The 23,287-nt window shown below is 45.1% G+C and overlaps 1 protein-coding gene across 1 annotated transcript in view; it reads left to right on the forward strand.

Annotated features, from left to right (window-relative positions):
• The window catches only part of LOC101632034 (guanylate cyclase soluble subunit beta-2-like), a 32,109-nt gene extending 19,347 nt beyond the window's left edge, over positions 1 to 12,762 (forward strand). The window contains exons 11-13 of the mRNA XM_012723176.1: positions 1,177 to 1,322; positions 3,930 to 4,028; positions 12,506 to 12,762. Of these exons, the coding sequence (XP_012578630.1) occupies positions 1,177 to 1,322; positions 3,930 to 4,028; positions 12,506 to 12,651 (391 nt within the window). The 3' untranslated portion in view covers positions 12,652 to 12,762. The remainder of the gene's footprint in view (positions 1 to 1,176; positions 1,323 to 3,929; positions 4,029 to 12,505) is intronic.
• Positions 12,763 to 23,287: the final 10,525 nt, after the last annotated feature.

Below are 23,287 nucleotides of genomic sequence, written 5' to 3' on the forward strand. Positions count from 1 at the left end.
AGTAGGGGTCACTGAATACACTGGTGAGATTTGGAGTTGAGTTGTTGCTGGGAGCCCCAGACTGGGAGTAAGCAATGTGGAAGTGGGGATTAAAACCACAGAGCTTGATGAGCCCACAGGGAAGGCTGAAGTATTAGGAGAGCGTAATCCTGAACAAAACTAACATTACCTGGCAGATGGAGCAGGAGGCCATGTGAGAGGCAGAAGAAATAGGAAAGAAAAGGGAATGTTGGAGTGAGAAACAACTTTATGGATACCTATAGGGAGGAAAAATTCAACAACAATGTTAAATATAGTTAAATATGTTAAATATAATAAACAAAACGGCTTTTTGGGGGGACGTTATCGGAAGTGGCTATGGTGGAATGTTGGGGCTAGACATTGGATTGTGGATATGAAGGATGAATGGGAGACACAGTTTGTGTGGGACTTTGTAAGGAGAAGGAGTTGAAGATAAGGGGGTCAGGTGGCTGGCAGGGGAGGGGCCCAGGGAGGTGGAAAAGGAGCAGAGATGGGGGGCCCTTGATAAGACGCCTCATCCCCTGAGACTGGCGGGAGAAGGTGAGTGAGTCAATGGGGTAAGAAGTTACAGGGTTCCCCCTATAATAAATACAATGTGGTAGCAGAATTAGGTCACAAAGCAGGAAACTCTGTCAACAGCTTGAGAGTGAGAGAGAGGAGTGTAAAAGGCAGCCAAGGAGGATGTGGTAAGGTCTGGGCGCATCCCTGAAACCAAGGGCAGGGAAGATTGATGCTGTTGAGCTCCAGGGATGAGCAGGAAGGCAGCCACGGAGGACAGCAGGTGCTGGGGAGGTTGGAGGGAGGATGCTGATTTCCAAGGAGGCTCAGGCGGCCACGGGACACGTGGGCAGTGAGGATGTGGCTGTCAAACTGTGAGAACTTCAGTCGCGAGTGGCATGTTGGAGGGGGGAGTGTGGTGAAACATCACAGGGCCTAGGTGGGTGCCCTGTGCTCTCCCGTGCCTTCGGCACTCTGTCCACCATGTCTGAGCGTCATGCCTCCCCGCTCTGCCCACCTGTCCCTGTGAGCCCCAGCAAGCCCCAACATCCCCGTGTGAGCCCTGAATTCCCACCTCTCCTCTCTATCCCCTTCCCTTTTGGTTTTCAGGCCTGTGATCTGTTCTATCTAGTGCTTTTTTATTTTCATTTCATGCAGTGCCCTGGAGAATCAAGGGTTTGAGATCATCGAGAGGGGTGAAATTGAAGTGAAAGGTAAAGGAAAAATGACCACATACTTTCTGATTCAGAACCTGAATGCCTCAGATGATGAGATCATGGGCAGACCTCCACTGGGCCGCCAGGGTAAGCTCGAAAGAGGAGCTGTGTTAGCAGTGCTGAACATTTTTCTTTCACTAACAAATGTGGGTTGACTGTGTCAATGCAGGTGTCACCGCCCCCCACCAGTCAGCTGCCCCCTGTAAGGGAGTCCTGCACACCCTTCTCTTGCACAATGCTAAGATGCTAAGATGTCACTTGAGCGAGGCTGATGGACCCAAATAAAGGGTCCCTCACATTTGTTTTCAAGGCTGTCTTGGCCACAAAAGGGATTTTCCACCGGCTTCAGCAGCTGGGCGAGGATTTGTGTCTCCCTCTGTGCCTCAACCTCAGAAGAGGCTCTAGAATAGGCTTTTCTGACACACTGGAAACTTTCACCTTCCTCATTTTCTGTTGGCTTCCAAAATGGGAAGAATGACAAAATCCCTGAGCCTCCCTGCTGCAGGGGTAATGAGAGTGAGGTTGGGGCCAGTGGTGCAGCTCTAAGCTGTCCAGGGGCCACTTTTGCCTCACAGTGCTCAAAAAGCTGCACCTGGAAGGCACAATGAGGTCTCCACCGCTCCAAGCTTCCAGATGGGTCCTACCTCCCTTGCTTCAGGGACCGCAACTACCATGCTGGTTCATGCTGGGAGCACCACCCTGAAGGGAGCATCACCCTGAAGGGAGCACCACCCTGAAGGGAGCACCGGGTATCAGGGGGAAGGCCTTCCTGGATCTGTACAGCAAAGGGAGAAGAACATGCACTAATCCTTAGTTCTCCTGGGTCCTGCTAAGCAAAATCTCTAAATCCAGAGGCTCCTTGTTTACTCAGCTAATAAATGTGTTTCTCCTTGAGAGACACAAATTATGGCTACTGCTTTTTTAAATAGGGCTATACCAATCAGGTGGGGTTTTGAAGAACTTTTAAATCTCTTTCATTTTAAAATCAGCTCACCTTAATATCCCTGTGAGCTGTAATTGTTTTTGGTCACATTCTCCTGGTGAAGAAACTGAGATAGAATTAAATTAAAAACTGGAAGTGAAGACCAGGAGTCACTCACCATCTTTTGAGTTTTTGGCCCCTGAATTTCTGGGCTATGTATGCCATGCCCACTGGTATCACCTTGTTTTTATACCATTATGCCCCCTCCCCCCACCCCTGCCCCAGAGTACAGAAAATTGCTAGAGAGGGATAAACAAACATTTTTAGATTTAGAGATTTTGCTTTGCAGGACCTTTTTCTGTTTTCAGAAATAGAAAAGTAAAGGGGAAAGGTGCTTTTGAGTGTGAGAGGAAAGCAGAGGTGGAGGCTTTAGCAGCTGATAGGTGCTCCTAGCTCAAGGCTGATATGCTTTTGCCTATGGCCCCTGGAGGAGCTTTCCTGAACTTTCCAGCTTGGGAAGCAGGATTCTGGAACATGGCATGGCTCAGAAGACTCTACCCTACTTGCACATCTGTACTGGAGAAAACAAGAACAAAAAACAAAACAAAACAAAAAAACCACTGAGGATGTATAATGAGTGAGGGTTGCTCAATTGAAGATCTCAAATTAGACCCTGAGAAAGAAGGGGATGGAAGGGATGGAAGGGTGTGGAGAGAGGGGGAAGGGAGAGTCCCTCCCAGACCCTACCAAACAACAGACATCTGCACAGATCAGGAAAAGCATCCCTTTGGTCTGTCTCCCTGAGGAAAGGCCCCCTTCCCTTGGGTCTCCAGCCTGGATAGGTATCTCCTTCAGAGGAACAGCAGGACCCCAGATGTGGGACCCAGAGAGGAGGTTTCAGTCCCTCTCTTTCTCACTTCTCTAGGTTTCCCAGGCTTTTGTTCCCATCAGTCCAGGGTTCTTGTAGAGAGCCTCAGCTGTCCTTGGGGGAACGGGTGCCTTTCTGTCTTACGTCCCCTCCCATCTCCACCAGAGCATGGTGCTTGGGCTGGTGCTGATGGCTTGGGCAGGAACACGAAGGCCAGAACCTCCCAGGGAAGACCCCCAGGTGATTTTGCTCCCTCAGTGTCTTGAGAACAAGACCCTGCTAACCTCTGGGTACAGAGGGACTTTGTCCCACATAGCAAGACCAAATGAAAGAGGCTGAGAGAAACACTTCCACTTGCCCGTGCTCGTCCCAAATCAACCTCTCTCACCAGATCATCCCCCATAGGGCACGCTCTTCAGTGACTGAGGAGGCGTGGGAGGGAGACCAAGATGAACTTCCAGCCACTCACTGCGCAGTCAGCTGTAAAAGCTTTGGCTTCACGGCAGCTGTGCAGGAGGCCATGAGCAGTGCCTTTCCTGTGCCTGGGGGGAAAGGCCTCTCCTCCCCACCTGGTAGGAAGACAGGAGGACAGGATGGGCCAGGAGAGCTCTTCTTGTAAGCACTTTCCTTTCTTCTCCTTTGTTCTCCAAAGCAGGTACATTTGCTGTTCCTCACTAGGTGGTGAACACACTAAATATATTGAATGTCCACTGACCTCCCCAGCACTGACACTTAACAGTGTCAGTGTTAAGTGAGGCACTTGAGGAAACACCCTCGGGGCAACTGTGTTCACAAGCAGCAAAGACAGACCCCTCCTTGCCTCAGGCAGATGGCTCATGCTTGGCCTCACCCTCTTCAAGCCCATCATGCTTTGTCTGTCTGTCTGTCTATCATCTATTTGCAGAGGCCAGTGCTCAGGGAAACCATGGTAGCAAAACTGTTGCCATCTTCAGGTACACAGACAACCAGGAGCTGCGTCCCCCCAAGAAAGACACAGCAAAAGGTGAGTATGGCAGACAGGTATGTGGCAGTAAAGAGGATCACTGAGCTCAGGTGCATGGTTCCTAAGAACCAGAAAGAACATCTGACGTGAGTGTGAGCCCTCATCTGAGGGCTCCTGAATGATCACCTCACTGTCTTGAATACACTGTTATTATTATTATTATTAACCTTTCCACCTTCTTTCTCACTTCAAGGGAAAGGGCCCTTTATGTTCTCCTCCCCCCAAAAAATTCCTAGCACCCAGAAAAACTCATTAGTCTCATGTGGCCACAAAATGAAATCTCTCTGGGCACCACGCCCTCTGGCCACTTGACCAACAGTGCTCAGCTTCTGGGCTTCCCACCAGGTGGTGCTTCACAGAGCCCTTAGGGCCCGGATGCAGTAACACTGTGTAGACTCACAACCTCCCAAGGGCATTCAGGAAGGAAGCTTTCTCTCACCTCAGACCAACTCTGACTGTCTTGGAAAGCCCCAGGAGCCATTCTCAGGACTGACACAGCTAGATTTGGGGTACAGGGTCACAAAGGAGCATGAAGAACTAGGGCCAGGAGAGTGAGTCACTGTCACAGTAGTAGCCACCCTATCGCTCCCCTCCAGCCTTGTGAGCCCCCCTCTCTTTTTGCAAACCCTCCATTTCGTGACCCAGACAGAGTTAAATCATTTTCCAGACAATCGTGTATGCCTGTTGCAGAAGGCCACGTTCCAGGGAGTTTTCAAAAACTGCCCCTGGGCCCTGAGACAATTTCTCAAGACTAGTGTGATAATCCATGTGAACCATTAGAACGATTTACTAATCCATACACATAAAGAGTTTGGCTTTGCTATTCTTAGTATCTCCTGGCTGAGTGTCACTGAGACATTCATGTTGGGCACTGACCCAACCCCAGATTTCTCAGATTCTCTAGGATTTGAGTTTGAGAGAAAGATCAGCACTTTGGTTCTGGAGAGAGAAGGACAAAACAATATTTTCCTTGCTCTTGCCCAAGGCGGGTGAAATGTGGGACTTGGGGACAAGAGCAGCTCTAAACAGCTTTTCTGCCATCACCTGGAGGCATTTTCCTCCCCGCCCACAACCCTCCCCCACGTTTCTGACAGGGTTCAAGCCCTGAATAGTCTCATCCCATGCTGCTATGAACTAAAACTTTTACAGATTCAACAACATTCCTTGGGAAACTGCTGATGGTCCAGGAAGTTGGGGTGAAAGCCAGGCACTGTCCTGCAATCGTTCCCCTTTGGAGCTAAAATACACAAGGCCCCTGCCTTCCTGCAACTTGCCTCTCAGTAGAGGGCGGCAAGTAACAAAACAAGGAGGTCCATTTCAAGGAGTGATAAACGATAAGAAGAAAATAAAACCAAGTCACGGAGGAGACAGCCAATGATGTCTCCTTGCAGATGCAGCACTTAAGCTGCAAAGTACAAGAAGGGAAGGAACCAGCCTGACAGAGAAGGGTTTCCAGGCAGCTCTATGCTCGGGGCTCAGGGGAAGGGTCTCTGTGGCTTGGTGGGTGTGGAGGAGTGAATGAAGGCCAGTATATGTGGAAGAACCATGGGTCAGAGAGGTGGGTGGGAGCCTGGGACAATTTGGCCTTGACTCACACAGTGAATGTGAACAGAAAGTCTGTGGTTAGGTGAGGACCTGTGAGGCTGTGAAGAAACATTCAAGGGGAAAATGTCATTTAAGGTTCATCCAAAGTCCTCAGGGTGCCGGAAAAGAGAAGGAAAAGTCGAAGGACTCCTTAAACTCCAAGACGGTGAACACACTTACTTTCAAATATCTGTTCTATGAGGTCCTGCCAAGGAGAAACCAACAGGGCCCAGCAGGGTTGAGTGTCTAGTTTAGAGGTGAGAGATAGAAATTTCCCAACTAGTCCTCTGATACAGTACCTCTTTAACTATGGCTTTTTTGTTCCAAAACCAATACCAGTTGGAGGAGAGCTGAGATCACCTCTATTTGGGGTTGGGGCCTGGAAGGGTGGAGAAAACAGGCATTTGTCGGGCAGCTACTTTGTGCTGGGTATTTTACACACATTATCTCCTGTGATAGAATAGTCAGTTGGCTTTTCCTATAATAGAGGTAGGAAAGTTGAATTCTGGAAAGGTTTTATCATTTATAGAGGACTTATAACTAGCAAGTGGAAGAAGTAGAACTTGATCTTCAGCTTGTGTCTCCAGCCAACCTGGCCCTGTGAGACCTCTTTAAGAAGCAGGCCAACATGATTTCATAGTTTCCCCAAGAGGTAGGCCACCACCCTGGACATCCTGGCCTCACAAATGCCTTGGCATGTTTCCCTCTGGTCCTCTGGGTCTCATCCGAACAGATTTCTAATGATTGGTTGTGATTAGCAGGTGACATACTGGGGTGAATGATGAACTGTGTGGTGTGAGCCAAAGGCCTAGAGAAATAAGGACACAACCAGTTGGACTGTTGGACCTCAGTCTAAAAACCCAGGTTCAGACCTTCTGATCAGAAATTGCTTTTAACATCTTCCCCTGGTAATTCAAGTTTGAGTTCATTATCAACATACCTTTCTTAACTCTAACAGCCAGCCACAGACATAAATTTAGTCTTGAAGGGGTTCTGTCATCTGCACCCAGGGTCTGCCACAGTTCCAGATCATATGGGACCTTCAGCTCAGTTGTTATGACATCTGACCTCTGAGGAAGGTGGAGGCCACCAGAGAGCCACTCTAGGATATCCAATCTTATATCTACCTCAAGGCCATTCTACCTGCCCCCTATTGCAAGCATCTTGGGGAACATTACCTCCAATAGCCAAGTCAACCAGAACTCTGTAGATCAGGCTGTTGGTTCCTTCAGAGACATGCCTGTTTCACCTCAAGGCCATTCTACCTGCCCTCTATTGCAAGCATCTTGGGGAACGTTACCTCCAATAGCCAAGTCAACCAGGACTCTGTAGATCAGGCTGTTGGTTCCTTCAGAGACATGCCTGTTTCCCAATCTCCAGTCAACTAGGTGGTTATTCAAGGCTTACCTCCATTGGTCATGTATTCCAGCCACCTCACTAGATGATCACTTGGTCGCCAACCTTATGATTGCTTTTCTGGGGTATGCCTCCTTTATGACTTGGCTCCCAGTGGGAGAAGCTGGTGCTCCCCTGACTCCTTCCCTGTCCTGTGGTTCAGGAAAAAATATTCCAGGACCTTGGCAGAGACCCCTCTCTGAGATGTGATGCTTACCCCTTCCCTAGCCCACATTAAAGGGGGGCCTCCCTGAACCTCTTCAAGAACTCTATAGGTCAAGGTCAGGGGGTGAGAGGAAGGACTCTATGGGATCCTGGCCTGTGGCACCCAGGATCTGATTTGCACTTAAATAATAGATTTTTCTTTCACTCCACCATGTGTTGGTGTTAGATGTGTCCATGGAGAGGCTCCTTAGTGCAATTAAACGGCAGTACTGAGCAGAAAAAAACCAGTGTATGTTGACTCAGATATTTAAGCAACCACCTTTCAGTATTGACTAAAGAATTGGCCTTTCAGCTGTCCCTGCTGGCAGGCTCTTCTGGCATCTTGTCAGACCCCTGTTAATCTGTTTTTCAAATTTCAACTTGCTTCAACTTGTCTCCAACTGATTCTCCCGACAATTATAGTAATGGGTTCCAGGCTGACCTGCGCTCGGCACTTAGGCAAGCAGCCCAGGCTCCTCTCTGGAGGTGACCCCTCCTTATAAGTCGTGGTCTGAGGGTGTCCACTTGGTGGGTCATGGCAGGTTAAGTTTAGGACTTCTTACACCAACTCCTAGTCTTTCCTTTGGAGAATGTTAGTGGTAGAGCTCTCCCTCCTGAATGTGTGCAGAGTTTAGTGTTGTGCCTGCAGAGAGTTGATTTTCTCCATATTTGATTCACTCTTCCCAACAGGAAGAACTTTCCTACTGTCCACAAACCCTCTGATGGGTGATTCTTAGATGGGTTTGTCGTCATTAATTGCCAGGGTCCCTGCCCTTCACAAGAGTCTTGACAATATATGCCCTTTTCTCAGATCTGTCCAATTAGTTGGGTCCAGCTGGTTTGGAGCCAGACTTAGATGCCTGATCCTGCAAGACCTTTAGGTATCTTTTCTGAGGCCTTTACTAATGTGTCTGTCAAGCTATACAGACCCTTTCTACTTAGGATTGATGAGTGGCAAAGCTCTGTTGGAACTGGGCCTTTCTAGAAGTTGAGCTGTTAACCCAACAGTGTTCTGTAGAAGGTGGTCTTGGAAGGTGTTAATGAATCTTTACAAATAAGGATGTTGCTAGCAGAGGAACATGTGATTTTCTGTGTTAGGCCTCTAGAGTCACTTGTGACACTTGGGCAGGATGTGGAATCACACCTGGTTGGTGTGAGTAGGCAGTAGGAAGAGGGCAGCAGTCATCTGTGGCTGGCAATGCAGATTTCCAGTGCTGAGCCCAGTGGTAACTTGGTAGGTCCAGAAGCAGCCTTCAGTGCTGACCTGTCACCCATCTTTACCAGCCCCCTGAGGAGTGGCACATCTAGGACAGCCTGGTCATGGTGGAAAGGACATTTGGTTGAAATTATTAATAGGATTCCCAGGCCTGCAGGCATTCAGCAAACACCTGTATCACTGGGCAAATCCCTTTCACTTCATTTTTCCCTGTCCCGAAAGCAGGGGTAATGAGATGTCTGTTTTATTGGGTAGCTTTGAGGAATATATGCGAGATACTAACTGCCATCTGAAAACTGCAAAGTGCTGAAGACGGTCAGGTTTTCCAAATATTTACTCACTTAGTATACCCACTGTTGGCAATTCATTCACTTAGCAAATTGGCGGGACTTGGCACAGAAAGGTACGGCTAACTAAATCACAAATGCAATAATCCCTCTTGTTTCCCCACGTCAAGTCCTTCAGGAAGCAGAGCCCTGACTATACCAACCAGGCAAGAACACACAGTCTCCCTATATTCCCTCAGACCTGACCGTGCTCCATCCAGCCTGCACCACACCCCCACCCCCAGTTCACCTTCGATAACATAGTTCAGGTGATGGCTGTTTCCCTGGAAGATTCTTCTGAATCCACTCTTTTTACTTCATCCATTCTGAATCTAACTGAAATGAATCTGGGGGCTGCTCGTAGTTCTTTACTGGGCTATATTGGTTTCCTTAGCTAAATAGTTGCTTCCTTACTTATTTTATAGAGGGGATATTTAATTATTATTGTTGTTAGTATTATTGTTTAAAACCACAGAGTGCACATACACTAAAAGGAAAAGCCAAAAATACCTGTAGTTCTATCACGCAGAGAGACTTTTAAAATGCTGGTGTCTGTCTCCCCAGACTTGTGGTCAGGAGGGCGTGTGCATGGGCTTGCCATGAATGCACTTGTCTTATAACTTGGCAGGCCATGAATTTCTTTCCTTTGAACATTTACACATATTTCCAAACAGAGGAAGGACGTGTTTAAAAGACAGAAAGTGCTTGACATGGCAGAATAGTTACCCCTGTGACCATAAAAAGCCACCTTTATGTTTACCAGGTGGGAGCCCCAATTCTCTTCTACTTTTGTACATTTGTGACGACCAGGAAAGTCAATCTATTTCAATTTAGGTTTGGGGTTTATATTATTTCAGGCATCTATATTTCAGTAATCCATGGATTACGTACATTACACATCTCAATTCATCATGGAACTTAATGAACTAGAAGGCTACATTTCCCAACTGTGCATAGTAATAAAGATTGACAGTACCAAAATGATGATGCTGAGGGCAGTCCTTGGCTGGGAGCACTGGTCTGTGCAAGCAAAAAATTGATAGATGAGAATTCATTTCAAGTAAACAAGGGAATTCTTCCACCATCTGGGCTGTGGGATTGGATTGAGGTAAAATGTCAAGTAGTTATGTGTAGAAATTCCAAGAGAGTCTGACGATTCTGTGCCGGTTGAGGCTTGTTTGAATTGTCAGGCGTCAGGGACTCTCGTCCGTGGAATCCTGTCTCGTCTGTCGGCTTCCATATGCTGGCTTGGTTCTTTTCCCAGCCCAGTCCTCATGGGTCATCTTTTTCTTCCTGACGATCAGGGCTTTTTTTTTTTTTTAGCTCAAGAACTGAGGAAGGGGCTAATAAGTGTCATGGAGATGGGAGTAGAGAAGGAGAAGGACCACAGTTAAAGCTCAGACAGAACATGAAAGTGCCCAGATTAGAAGAGAGACAATGTACCTGGGAGGCAAGAGAAGAAGTCAGCTCTGAAAAGTGAAGTAGAAAAGTTTTTGAGCTGTTAGAAGAAGAAGAATATGAAGAAGTATTGAATAAAAGGGAGACTAAGGAAGGCCTATGAAACATTTTTTCCTCATGTTTTCTTCCTAAATTCTTTTTGGGAAGTGAGACCAGAATACAGCTTCCTCATTGTGGTCATGCGCAGGCTTGTGTTATCTGGAAGCAGCAGAACATTGCAAGCGGGTCTGAGTGTTGATAAGTGGACGCTCCTGCTCAATGGGTCCCTTTTTATGTTAGCAAATCCAATCCCTTATTTTGCTCAGTTACAGTTTTGTTTTTTTTTTGAGAGGTGGGGTAATCTCCACTTTTGGTATAATTATAAGGGCACAAAACAAGTTCTGTGGTCACAATACCATTTTGCATTTTGTGGAGATTTTATCTTAGAGGATCACACATATTTCTGTAAATTGAGTGGGAAATAGATGTATGGCATAGTAATTGTAAACATGGAGAGAAACTGAGGCACAGAGGGACATTAGAAGGGGAGGGTCCAGTTAGAGGGGGAGGGTCCAGTTGCCCTTTCTAGGGCTGATGGGCAGTGATAGACGAGGTAGAGAGTCCCAGCTTTTCAATAGAAAAAAAAGTAATCAACTCTTTTACCTTTTTTTTTTTTTTTGGCTATGATACTTAAAGAAAACTAATTTCAAAGTTTTCAAACTCTGCCTTTTACCTTTTTTTAAAATTCAATGTTTTTAAAAATAAAATAGTACTTACAGCGTAAAGATAAAAAAACTACTGTAAGGAACTCTGAAGTTTAAATGAAAAGGATAAATGGTATTTAAAATAACAAAACTAGTAGAGAATTAACAGAAAAAACAAAACAGACCTTCATTTCTGAATAATTAAGAGTTTGCAAAGAGGCGGAAAATGTGTGTGTGTGTGTGTGTGTGTGTGTGTGCACGCACATACACCCATGGTAGCTGCTATGGTACTTAAATGAACCTGACTTTAAAGGGCACCAATTCCAGTTTGGCCACAGCTTATAGAAATCCTACACCTGAAGGTTTAGGAACCCCAGTGCCTCATCAGGTTAAGTTCACTGCATGCATGAGCTAAATTCCAGACAGCTCATCACACAGAGTGGCCCCAGCGCTATGGTTCTAGATGTCCTAGGAACACCCCCCTTCTTTGGTCCAGGGAGTTCTCCCAAATCCTTACCTCATCCTGGTAACATCCAGTGACATGGAGTCTGGGGACAGGCCCAGTAGCCAAGTGTTTCCACATTCATGTCAACACTTGGGTTCACTAGGGGCCAGCACATCAGCAAATGAGCTGGTCTCAATCTAATCGTCTGTGCTGAAAACTACTCATTGCTACTAGGAAGTGAAAGCAAAGTCAGCCATTGATCTGGGTTCAGGAAGAAGTCTGAAGTGCTAACAGCCCATCAGGGTGAAAGAAGTCTTTCACTAATTTGGTAACAAAGACTGAAGCTAGAAACCCCTGCTGTATTCCCTGATTTCTCAAATTCTAGATGGACACGACCTCAAGTCGCATGAGCCTCTCTGACCTTGCATGTCAGAACAATGATTAATGTAAAGAAGAAGTAGGGATGATATATGACTGTAAAATCTTAGTTGCTGACATTTCCACATGGGACTACAGGGAGGGCAGTGCATGGAGATGGTGACTTCCATGCAGGCTTCTTATTTCTATCCCCTCGGTCCTGCACCCTCCCACCACACAGATGGCTCACAGTGTCAGAGGCCTGTCCTTGCCAGGGCCTTCTCCCTAGGCTTCTCCCATGCTTAGATGTAAGAACTGGTGCCTCTGAGTTTGTTCTCTGGGGGGCATTGTATTCACCACTTTGTGTACCTCATCTTATTTAATGATCACAACTACCCTGGGAAGTCGGGGTAATCATTATTTCCCCACTTTGCACAATACCTCGGAGGCCCAGTGAGCTTAATAATGAGCAGGGTGGGACCTTGCCCTGTCTGAGGTGTATGCTCCTGAGTACTCCTGGGTACTCACGGGGCCCGCAGGTCTAAGGGTTCTGGGCTCTTGTGTGAGTTATGCACTAGTAGAGGTTAGTAGGTGACCAGCAAGATGATGTGGGCTAGGACAAGAGAAACGATACAGTGACAAGGCGGAGGTCGGCATAGCCCTTTTGGTCTCGTCCAGGAAGTTGCTGCCTTGTGCAGGAGCCAGTACAGGAAGCCCCAGGGCCCCTACTCATTGCTCAGACAGAAACCTTCTGGCCATCAAGGCCAGGCTGAGGCTTGACTGACCTGCTCTCCTGATACTTGTTTTAGTTCCTGAGGAGCCGACACCTGAAGGAAGTGTGGTGGTAGGACTGTACTCCACGGAGGCAGCAGATGGACAGCCGTCTTCGGATCAGACAAAGACACACCCCTTTCCTAGTGACTCTGTGCCTTCTGGTTTCTGTGCTTTGTTGTGACGACGGGAGACTAAATCCCATGGCTTCATTTTCCTCCTACCCTGCATATAGCAGCAAAGAAAAGTAATGTTTTTTCATTTCTCAGCTCAAAACTTCACAACTGCATCCTTTCCAATCATTGTCCCCTTGAGAATAAAAGTCTAGAAATGAAACACAACTATGACAAGTTTGGAAATGTACTTTTACATTCTCAGTTCAAAGCCAATCCCTCCACTCTGAGACTCTGGGCCTTATTTGTTCTCAGAGATGATAAATCCGGCTGTGGGCCACTTTCTGTTTTCTTCTAACAGGAGTGAGAGGCTTTCATGCGCTCATCAGTGGGGCCCCCGAATCTTTGCCTCTGAGCAAATGCCCTGGTGGCTGACTTCAGAGGACACCCTGACCTCAAAGCTCGTCATGTGCAATGTCTTGTTTTAAATGATGCGGAGAGAGAAGGAGGGAGGAGGACGAGGAAAGAGACCCAGACCCCGCAGTTTATAAATCACCCCATAACACAGACTTGATGTGAAAAGGCACTCAGCCAGGGTTGTGAAAGGAAATCATTTTCATCCCAGCCCAGGGAATGACATGAAGCAACAGAACAAAAGCCGCATTCCCCAGGGATTTCTGAAAGTAAAATGGAGGGGAAATGTGAAAATCACCGGAAGGGCAGCGTGAGGGACAATAGGCAAGCAACCGAGTGCAGCCAGACTCATGGCCTTGGCCTATGCTTCAGACACAGAAAGCTCCCTCACTGCTTTGTATCACTGTGCTGGGAGCTGTTCCTGTCATGGAGAGTGCTGGAAATGTTCTTGCAGGCATGGCTGGGGGTGGTGGGGCGGCAGAGGCGTGCTCATGGCAGTGCATCTGAATTTGGTAATGGTGAGAAAAATTTTTTTTACAGAAAGTCATAAAAGAACACACAATGTGGGGCCCTCCCTGGTGGTGCAGCGAATTAAAGCATAGCACTAGGAGGCTAAAGCCGCTTCCGCATGAGTTCGATCCCCGTCTGCCCTTCAGGTGATCCATGTGGCGCAGCAGACCTCTCCTGACCCACCCACTGCTCCTCTCAGCAGTGAACTTCATCAGTCAGCCTGTTCTGCTCCCCACTGTCTCTGGTGAATCCTCTCACCAACCCTGCACCTCTGGCCTATACCCCAGTTCTGTATGCACAAATAAACAAATCTTAAAAAAAAAAAAGAACACACAATGTGTTTCATCCTTGCTAGGACCTCACTTATTACCAGAGACCACTCATTATCTTTCAACGAGTCCCAGATGGATGCAGGCAGGCCCCACTCTGTTGTGAGTCAATCAAAGCAGTAGGAAGGGAAAGAAAGGTGACAGAAGTTATATTCCTTGTTAGACAGCAACCGACCTCATCCAGTTGTGGCCTGAAGTTCAGTAGAGCAGAAGCAAGCCCTAATTAGAAAGCAGAGTGCAGAGTCAAGACTCCACTGCTCGAGGTCTTAGGGTATCAATTTTACCAGCTATAAAATGGGGTGAGTAGCAGCTGCTGCACTGACCACACATGGTGTTTCTTGAGAATTCAGGGAAATATAAGAACACCAGAGTGACGGCGATACTCGCAATAACAACAAGCCCCATTTATCGGGCCCTGCACCACACCACACCACAATACAGACAGGACTTTATGCTCAGCATTATCTCAACATGGAGAAAGAAGGAGAGCCTGGAGGTATGGACTTGGGAACCAGGTAGAGCCAAGTTGGAATCCAACTCTACTGCTTAACTGTGTGTGGGTTTGGAAATGTTGTTTAACATCTCTGTGCCTCAGTGCTCCTTTTGTAAATTGGGGGTGATCAGGGGACCTGCCTTATGGGTGGCATGAGGATTATGTAAAATATACGCCAAGTACTAGAAGGATTCCTGACCCTTAGTAAGCTAAGCTCTCTTTAAATCCTAGCATTTTTCATTTCTAAAAATGTCCTGAGAAGGGGCCTTCCTGCTAAAGTGGAGCAAGGACAGATGATCCAGACCACAATTTCCTGATCTTTCCCTACATGCATTCCTTCAAAGTCCTGTAGCTCAGTTGTGATAACCCAACTGAGAAGCATGGACACCTTTAGGTAGTAGTTTGATCCCAGAGATGAAGATAAAACAGTGGGTTGGTGTTTAAAGGAGCCTGCAGTCTCAGCTCCAGCTAGCAGCCTTCTTTGCCTTCCTGACTCCAACAGAATTCACCAACTTAGTGCTCAGCTCTAGGTGCGTGCTTAGTTAGCCCTAAAATCCCCAGCCTTGTAACCCTAAGACCACCTAGCCCTGGCTGAAGAAGGGCAGGATTTTACTCAATGCTCATTATGATTGAGATGATCATTCCAGCAGCAAAAGACTGACTATCCTGTATTTGATATTGCTTTGGAGTCTACTGTTTATTCTTTGGAGTAAACACAGATGGCGACAAACTTTAGACACCTCAAGAAAGTTCACCTAGCTTTTTTTGAGCCTCTGTCTCTAGCCCTCACCAGGGAGTGGTCCTGCTTCTATGTGCTTCTCTGGATGGAGCCCCCAGGAGCCCCAGAGCCACGCTGGTGTGTGTGAACACCCACCAAAAGGGCCGATTAGCTTATGGGAGGCCTGCACACCTCTGAGAATGTGGTGCTCTAACATCTTAGCTGATGTACATCAGCAGATAACAGACTCTTGTTTATGAGCAGTGACTGCTTTGCTCAGCAGGGAAGAGTGACTCAGAACTAGACTGCCTGCTGAGTCTTCTTCCAGCTGGGAGTTTTGCAAGAAGAGGAGCCCTCTCCCACTTACAACCTGGGAGGTTCATTTCATGGGTAATCCTGTGTGGCTCCAGCCCCTCTGGCTCCCTCTAGCCCAGGGCACCAGGCCAGGGACACTGTAGACTCACCCAGCAGCTGGCTTTGGCTTCTGACCTGGTCCAGCAGACCAAGGACTATCACAGCCTCACTGGCCCCCAGCCCATGGAGAGAAGCATTATCATTAGTAAAACAGTGACAACACTGTCCACTATCCTCACCCCGTGTCCCAACCTCATACACACCAAGCCTCTGGGCCACCTTTGATCATGGAAACAGTCCACGGACACGAATAGAAGGGGACATGGCTTTCTCCTTCTTGGACTCTGTGCCCTGTGTTCGAACTCACAGGCCAGTAGGGACTGGTGGCTCACGCTGCTCCAGACCACGACTGGCTCACTTTTCCTTCCTTTTCACCCTTTCTTTTCTCCTTCAGCTCAAGTTGTGTGAGACAGAAAGAAGGCAAATCATGTGCCTGGCTGAGGCATGAGATCATTTCTCTCCCCTCTGAGCAGGCTTGCTGTCTGCTAGTCGAAAGTGGGAAATCTCGATTTCCACAGAGAGCCATCTGGCTCCCCCAGACTCACACTGATGCTAATCTGTTGGTTTCTTTTTCTTTAGTCTTTTCTTCCTTTCTATTTTTTTGTTCGCAAGGAACACTTCATCTGCAGCTGTAAACTCAGACCTGGTCCATCTGAAGGGGAGTGCTCATTTGGGGCACATATTTATTCCGGCATTGTGCCCCTCTCACTCCTGTACCCTTGTAGGTGTCAGGGCATCATTGTGATCCTTGGTGGGCCTATGTAGCTGTGATGTCAGGGCTGCACTTTCAAATGGAAATTAGGCAATTATGCTCCACACGGAGAAATCTGACAGATGCAGAGGTTTTACACCACTGGCCGTGTCTTGGGGACAAAGGCGGCCAGTGCTCCCGGGGGATGGTTAAATAAATAGAATATGTTTCTAGAGCACAGAAAAGTCCAGGAATAATTAACTACATGATGAGAGTTCATAGATCCTCTGGCTGTTTAACGTCAAAAATGTGATAATGATATGTCAACAAAGTGCTTCACTCATCCTTGTCAAGGCGGAACTAGGAACACATCACAATAGCATTCAGAGGCGATGCTGCTCAGCGCATCTGTTTTCCAGTTTCCAATTGCAAAGCATCAGAGTATTTTCACTTTGTTGCGTCCCCCGCACAGCGGGTTCCATTGACTTAAGGAAGGGAAGGACTGGACAAGCCCGATGTCTACCTGAAGCAGCAGCTTGCCGTCCACATCCAGGGTTAGTTAGACCCACGGGCATCAGAGCAGCAAACTCGGACGACAGTGTCACCGTGGCTGCTACGAGCTGTGTTACGTGACTACCAAGCATCAGCCATGCACACCAGTCCTGTGAGGGTCAGGAAGGTGCTCTACGCTATAGTTGACGGATGGGAAAGTAAGTGGAAGGATGAGGCTTCAGCCTAGCTCTGCCGGTCGCTGGCTTAGCTCTCAGCTCCTGGCTGCAGCCTCTTTATGTTACAACAAAAAGTAGAAGACACATACTCGCTCATGCACTTTCTATAATGTTCTCTATGTCAAGCACACATAGTTGGAGTGAACTCAACAGGAGAAACCTAAAAAAAAAGCAAGAACTTTATTTTCCCCCTAAAATATCCAGCTATTTAAATAAATGGTTAATTTGAAATGAATCATGGTACATTTGAAACATGTAGTAAGAATCATCACTCACTGTATCCCCTGGCTCAGACTGGCTTGTATTACTAAAACAAAGTGCCCCAAATCCTGGCAACCGCTCTCTCGGGTCACAGAGGAAACAACTCACTGAGGGCTATGCTTGTCCATAGTTTTGGACTTCAGCAGCCTCACAATTTCCTCAGCTTGCAGCTGCCCCAGACTACACTAAAGCTGCAGCTGATTAGGACTGGGGAAAAAGAAAACATTTCTCAGAAAACGTAGGTTTTTTTAATTATTAATAATAGTTTATTTTTACATCATTTTGTGCCTTTTCCCATCTCAGCTATAATCCCTGTGGACTTCCCATCACCAAATCACCCGTGTGCCATCACCATAGTCCAGTGCACTCCCCCTCTCCCATTTTTGATCCCATTCCCCACTCCACCCCCACAAAATGTCTCTTGTATATAGTTGTTCATTATTATCTCCCCTCTGCCTGCCCCCCTCCCCACACCTCCAGTCCTTTATGTTTCTGCAAAAAATGAAACCATCCGATATTTTTCTTTTTCTTTCTGGCTTATTTCACTAAGCATGATCCCTTCCAGCTCTATCCATGTTGCTGCAAAAGGTATGAGTTTATCTTTGTGATTGCTGAGTAATATTCCATTGTGTAAAGCTACCACATCTTTTTAATCCTGTCATCTACTTTTGGACATTTTGGTTGGTTCCATGTCTTTCCTATTGTAAATAAAGCAGCAATAAACAGGGGGATGCAGTTGTCTTTTTGTATCAGTGTTTTTGTGTCTTTTGGGTAGATACCTAGGAGTGGTTTTGCTGGGTCATAGGGAAGCTCCATGTTTAGCAGTTTGAGGAACCTCCAAACAGTTTTCCATAGTGGTTGTATTAGTTTGCATTCCCAACAGCAGTGCAGGAGAGTTAGTTCCTTTTTCTCCACATCCTCGCCAACATTTGTTGTTGCTAGTTGTTATTATGAGTGATACTGAACATTTAGAAAAAAGTAGGCTTTTATGTAAGTATATGACAAAAAATATCAGACAGGTTTACACAGAAACTCTACTAGGTTTCCAGACTCATCAGTGCCACTGTGAAAGCCCATGAGCCCCATGGTTAAGAGAACATATGACTCTATGAATAGTGGTTTTCATGAGACAAAACACCGGCTTACTAGTGACTGGCATCACAGCACAGACCTTGGCCAGGACTTGTTTTACCTTATCCAATGGCAGAAACACATTTAAGGAGATTCAAAGTCTTTTAGACAACTAGCTTTGTTTAATGTTGGGGAAAAATTAAATTCCTGCTTACTCAAAAGTTGGTTGAACATATTTACTTGAAACTATTAAAGTAACTATTAGTAAGTGCTAATAAGTGAACAAGGATTGAAAACAGTGACGAGCACAAAAGAGACAGAAGTCATGTCGGCTCACTCAAGAGCTCCAAAAAGAAACAGTAGTATCATCCCAGGGGCCAGATTATATGAAGTCTTGGGATCAGCCAGACCAACTAACTCACCACTACAAGGACTGCTCCCACAGGGAGTGAGTGCTAATGACCAGCTAGGAAAAACTAGAGTGATCAAGGTGGGAAAACCAATGAAATATCAGGAATTAAAAAATTTAAAAACTAAGAACTAAGATGGACATTAGCAGTTAGTTCAAAACATGCCATTGCTAAAGTCATTCAATTGGTTCATGTCCATGATCAGTTATCAGCATAAAATATTCTCCACAAAGAAATTCATCTTTAATATAAGTAAAATAATTAAAAATTATTTTAATTAGTTTACAGAGAATATATATATATGCTTGACTGGATTCAATAAGTGCTATTTAAAAAAGTACAAGATGCAAAATTGCAGATTATGAACTAAAGAAAATCTGAGTTTTCTATTAATTTGCCTGTGATTACTAAACATCAGAAACATACGCACACAATTATCTGCCACATTAACTTCCCAAATATATAAAAGCATTTAGAAAACTCTGCACATGCTTTTCTCTTAAGATACTCCCGTCTTTAAAGAGTGATAAAAAAGGAACTGATTTGCTTTTTTCTTTGCATTTTTAACAGTTAAAAAATACTATTATAATGATATTGAGTTTTGAAAGTGATTATGAGTGACAAAACCAAATATGATTGACTCAGTTTTTCCAAAAATATGTGTATTCAAATAGTAAATAGCTCTTACATAGCATATGTATTATGATGATGTGTATGATTATGTATGCATGTAGATCACCATAACACCTAAGTATCTTAAGACAAGTAAACTGCTGGCTGAAGAGGATACAGATAAATCAGTAGGGGTGCAACAATGCAGGGAAATTTTTCATGAATCATTCCAATAGCAACATATCAAACTTTTTTATACCTGATCATGGCTAATGTGAAATTTGAAAAACCAGGGCATTAATCAAAAAAAGAAAGAAAATGAGACAGTGGGCAGACTACATAAAAAACACATGTAGGGTTTTTTCAGATTACACCCTTCATGCCCTTGAGAAAGTTTTTTTTCAGACTGAGCCACAGTTACTCATAGCAATGAGTCACAGTCCTCAGATGCTTTGGGGTGGGGACAGGGTTGAAAGTCACTGATTTAGATGAAAACGTTAATAGCGGTCATCTTTTGGAACTAGAACGATGGGTGCCTTTATTTTTCTCCTTCACGCTTTTCTGAGTTTTCCAAATGACAACGTAATGAGTTGCCAGCATGCTGCTTAAGTGAGAGGGCACTAACCAAATCACCAAACTGGGGAGCTGACTCTGCCACTCACTGATTCATGCAAATCTTTTTCCCTTCGGACTCTCAATTTCTCTCTGTAGAATGAAAATGACAGTGCTCACTTCAGAAAGTTATGATCAGTGAAATAATTAACAATACATGTTTACTGTTTAAGAGACCCTTGCGTCGGCCACCCCCATTTGGTTTTTTACAGAAGTAAAACAGAGTAGAAACCCTAACACTCACTGATGAAGTCCGCATAAATTTTCAGGAACACATTGCCTGAACACCTGGTATTGGGGGGGGGGGGGCTCCAGTTTCTTCTTTGCCACTTTCCCTGTGGTTGTTGTTCAAAACACTCACTGCCACCCACCAGGTTTCTGAATATTTAACAATTGGCTCCATAAGCCAGGGCATCGCTAGCTAATCTACTTTGATGATTTCAATGTTTTAAAAAATAGTGATGGTTTCATAATGAAGAAAATTAAACTCCCCTCTGTAAATCCTTGGGCCAGCACAAATATGGCAATTAATTTATAGACAATATTCAAAGGGGGACCACTGGCTGGAACCAAATATGACCACATTCTGGGTTGGTTCTAATTGCTGTGGTGATAAAATGTAAGATTTCTTAGAATCCAATGTAAAAATAGTACCCATCATTATTCTCCAAATAGCTCCATCACCCTGAGAATAAAAGCAAGGTTAAGCATCTGTGGATTTCTCTAAGAGCCCTATATTGTCTTTTCCAAATCATTTCAAAAGTCAAAATACTATTTAAAGGCCTATATTAAGGTATCTTTCTCTTCTGTGCCTAGTTGCCTATTGTTTTCATGCTTGATAATTATTTTTTATTGATTTCTTATTTATAGGTTCTTTGTGACAAATGAAGCAAACACACACACACGTCTTTTTATCCCGCACTCCTTTCCTACACAAAAGATGCCATTTTTGTACTTTTTGGCACTTTCTTCACCTAACAATGAGATACGATGCTTTTCCTTCTCATATAGAAAGTGTCCTCATGCATTTTCACAACTGCATGTTTTCAGGATATACACAATAAAAATGACCCCAGATTCCTTGTTCCTTTTTGCATCCCAGCCCCCTCACCTTGAGCAAGTGCCGTCCTTTGCCCCTTGTTTGAGCCACAGAATACAGTGTAAGTGAGATGCTCTGTCCTCCAGAGACCAGGAGTGAAGAGGCTGCTCCTTCCACAGCCTGCCACTGGGGAGACTCCCCTGGGGAGAGGATTGGGGAGGAGTGACTACCTGGGGCCCTCAAGCTGTGAAGGCAGTAACCCAGGGGAGAGGCCTGGAGTTGGCTAATCCTCAAGTTATTTCAGCTGCATCCTCCAGCATCAGCCAGAACTTCAGGCCAGGTGAGACTTCAGTGCAGTCCAGCAAACACCTAAGGGCAATTATATGAGAATTTCTAGGTCAGAACGACCCAGCCAGCCCCACCAGCCTGCAAGAGTGTTGTTCTAGAACACTGCTGTTTTGAGGTCCTTTGTTCCACAGCAATTGAGAAGCTGAACACATTTATGTAGATGTATATGCCTTACTGACTTTCCCTTAAAAACATTCATGTTGTTTTTGATCTTCAATGAATGATGGAATGAATTTCACCTCCATTGTTTTGTATGTTGTGTGTGTCTAAGTTTCCAGAGTGGAATTAGTCAAAGGATAATTGCATTTGCAATTTGGTGTATTCCATTATTTAAATAGCCCATTTCCTTACCTCCCAACCCCCTTTTTTTCCCCTGCTGGCTTGTTTTTTTCACTTTTCAGCTTCTAGAAAATTAGTTCTGGAATATTAGTTTTTTGGGGGCTATGAGGTATATTGCCCTCAGGATCATAAACATTGTTTATGTTGATTTTTGCCATTCAGAATACATCTAAGTCTTTTTCATTAATTGATTATTTTCTTACAATGTTTGCTTTCTTTTCTCAGGTGCAGTCTTCACAGAATTTTTACTACCAATTCACCAGTGCACCATTGCTATAATCCTTTGTGCTCTTCCAACCCTCATTTTGATCCCTTTTCCTACCACCCCTGCAGAATGTATGATGTATAGCCATCTGTTTAAACTTTAAAAATTATACATCACTAGGTTTTGGTAGCAATATGATTTTTGTGTCTTGTTTAATAAGCTTTCCCTATGTCTATTTCATTATTTATCTCACTTTTGATCCTAAGTTCCTTACTGTACTTTTATTATTCTTTACTTTCTTTTTATCTACCTTTATGTTGTTTTCCCCATTTCTATCCTGTATTTCACCAGCTCACATGTTTTGTGTACATTTTGCAGTGTTTTCTGCAGTTTTTGAAGGGGTAACTTTTATTAAATATGTTGTTTATTGGGGCCCTCCCTGGTGGCACAGCAGGTTAAAGCAGAGCAATAAGAAACAAAAGCCACTTCAGCATGAATTTGATCCCCACTCCAGAGGTGACCCACATGGCACGGCAGACCTCTCCTGATCTGCCCACTGCTCTTCTCAGCAGTGAACCTTGCCAGCTTGTTCTGCTCCCCTACTTTGTCTTGGGTGAATCCTCTCACCAGCCCCCCAACCCCTGCACCTCTGGCCTGTACCCCAGTTCTATATGCATAAATAAATAATCTTTAAAAAATATATATGTTGTTTATTGAAAAAATAAGCCCTTTATTATTTCTATGTCTCTTTAGTAACATCTTACCTGCCATTTATTTTTTCTGATTTTTTCATTTTACTTTTTTAAATAAAAATGAGTTGTGGGGCCCTCCCTGGTGGCACAATGGGTTAAAGCACAGCACTGTGAAGCTTGTGCAGCCTCTTGAGTGTGAATTTGATCCCTGGCCAGGGAAGTGACCCACATGGTATGGCAGACCTCTCCAGACTCCCCCACTGCTCCCCTCAGCAGTGTACTTCCTTCATCTGCCTGTTCTGCTCCCTGATGTCTCTGGTGAATCTTTTCACTGCCCCTGTACCTCTGGCCTATACCCCAGTTCTGTATACATAAATCTTTTAAAAAAAAAAAAGTTGCATTGGTCTATCTATCTATCCATCTATCCATCTATCCATCTATCTATCTATCTATCTATCTATCTATCTATCTATCTATCTATCTATCTATCCATCTATCTATCTATATCACCTTTAGGGGCAATGTGAGTTTTTCTTGGGATCCCATCCCAGCCTAGTAGGAATTTCCTTTATGAAACAGGATTTTGTGTGTGAGTTGTAGGTCCATTCTCCCCACTCAACAGAGAGGGCCAGTTATGGGGTTCTTCAAAAAGTATCTCTTCTCTCGTGCTGCTTGCAGGTCGGATGTTCCCTCTAAATGTGTGACTTTCCTCTATTTTTCACAACTAAAATGGGCCCAGGAAAGTTCTTGTTGCTCTCAATGTCCCTTTATTTTAAACATAAGACAGTCTGTTTTTCACCTCATCTCTAATGTTTTACAAA

This window comes from Condylura cristata, unplaced genomic scaffold (assembly GCF_000260355.1).
Source record: "Condylura cristata isolate star-nosed mole 26May11 unplaced genomic scaffold, ConCri1.0 scaffold00010, whole genome shotgun sequence".
NCBI classification, from domain to species: domain Eukaryota; kingdom Metazoa; phylum Chordata; class Mammalia; order Eulipotyphla; family Talpidae; genus Condylura; species Condylura cristata.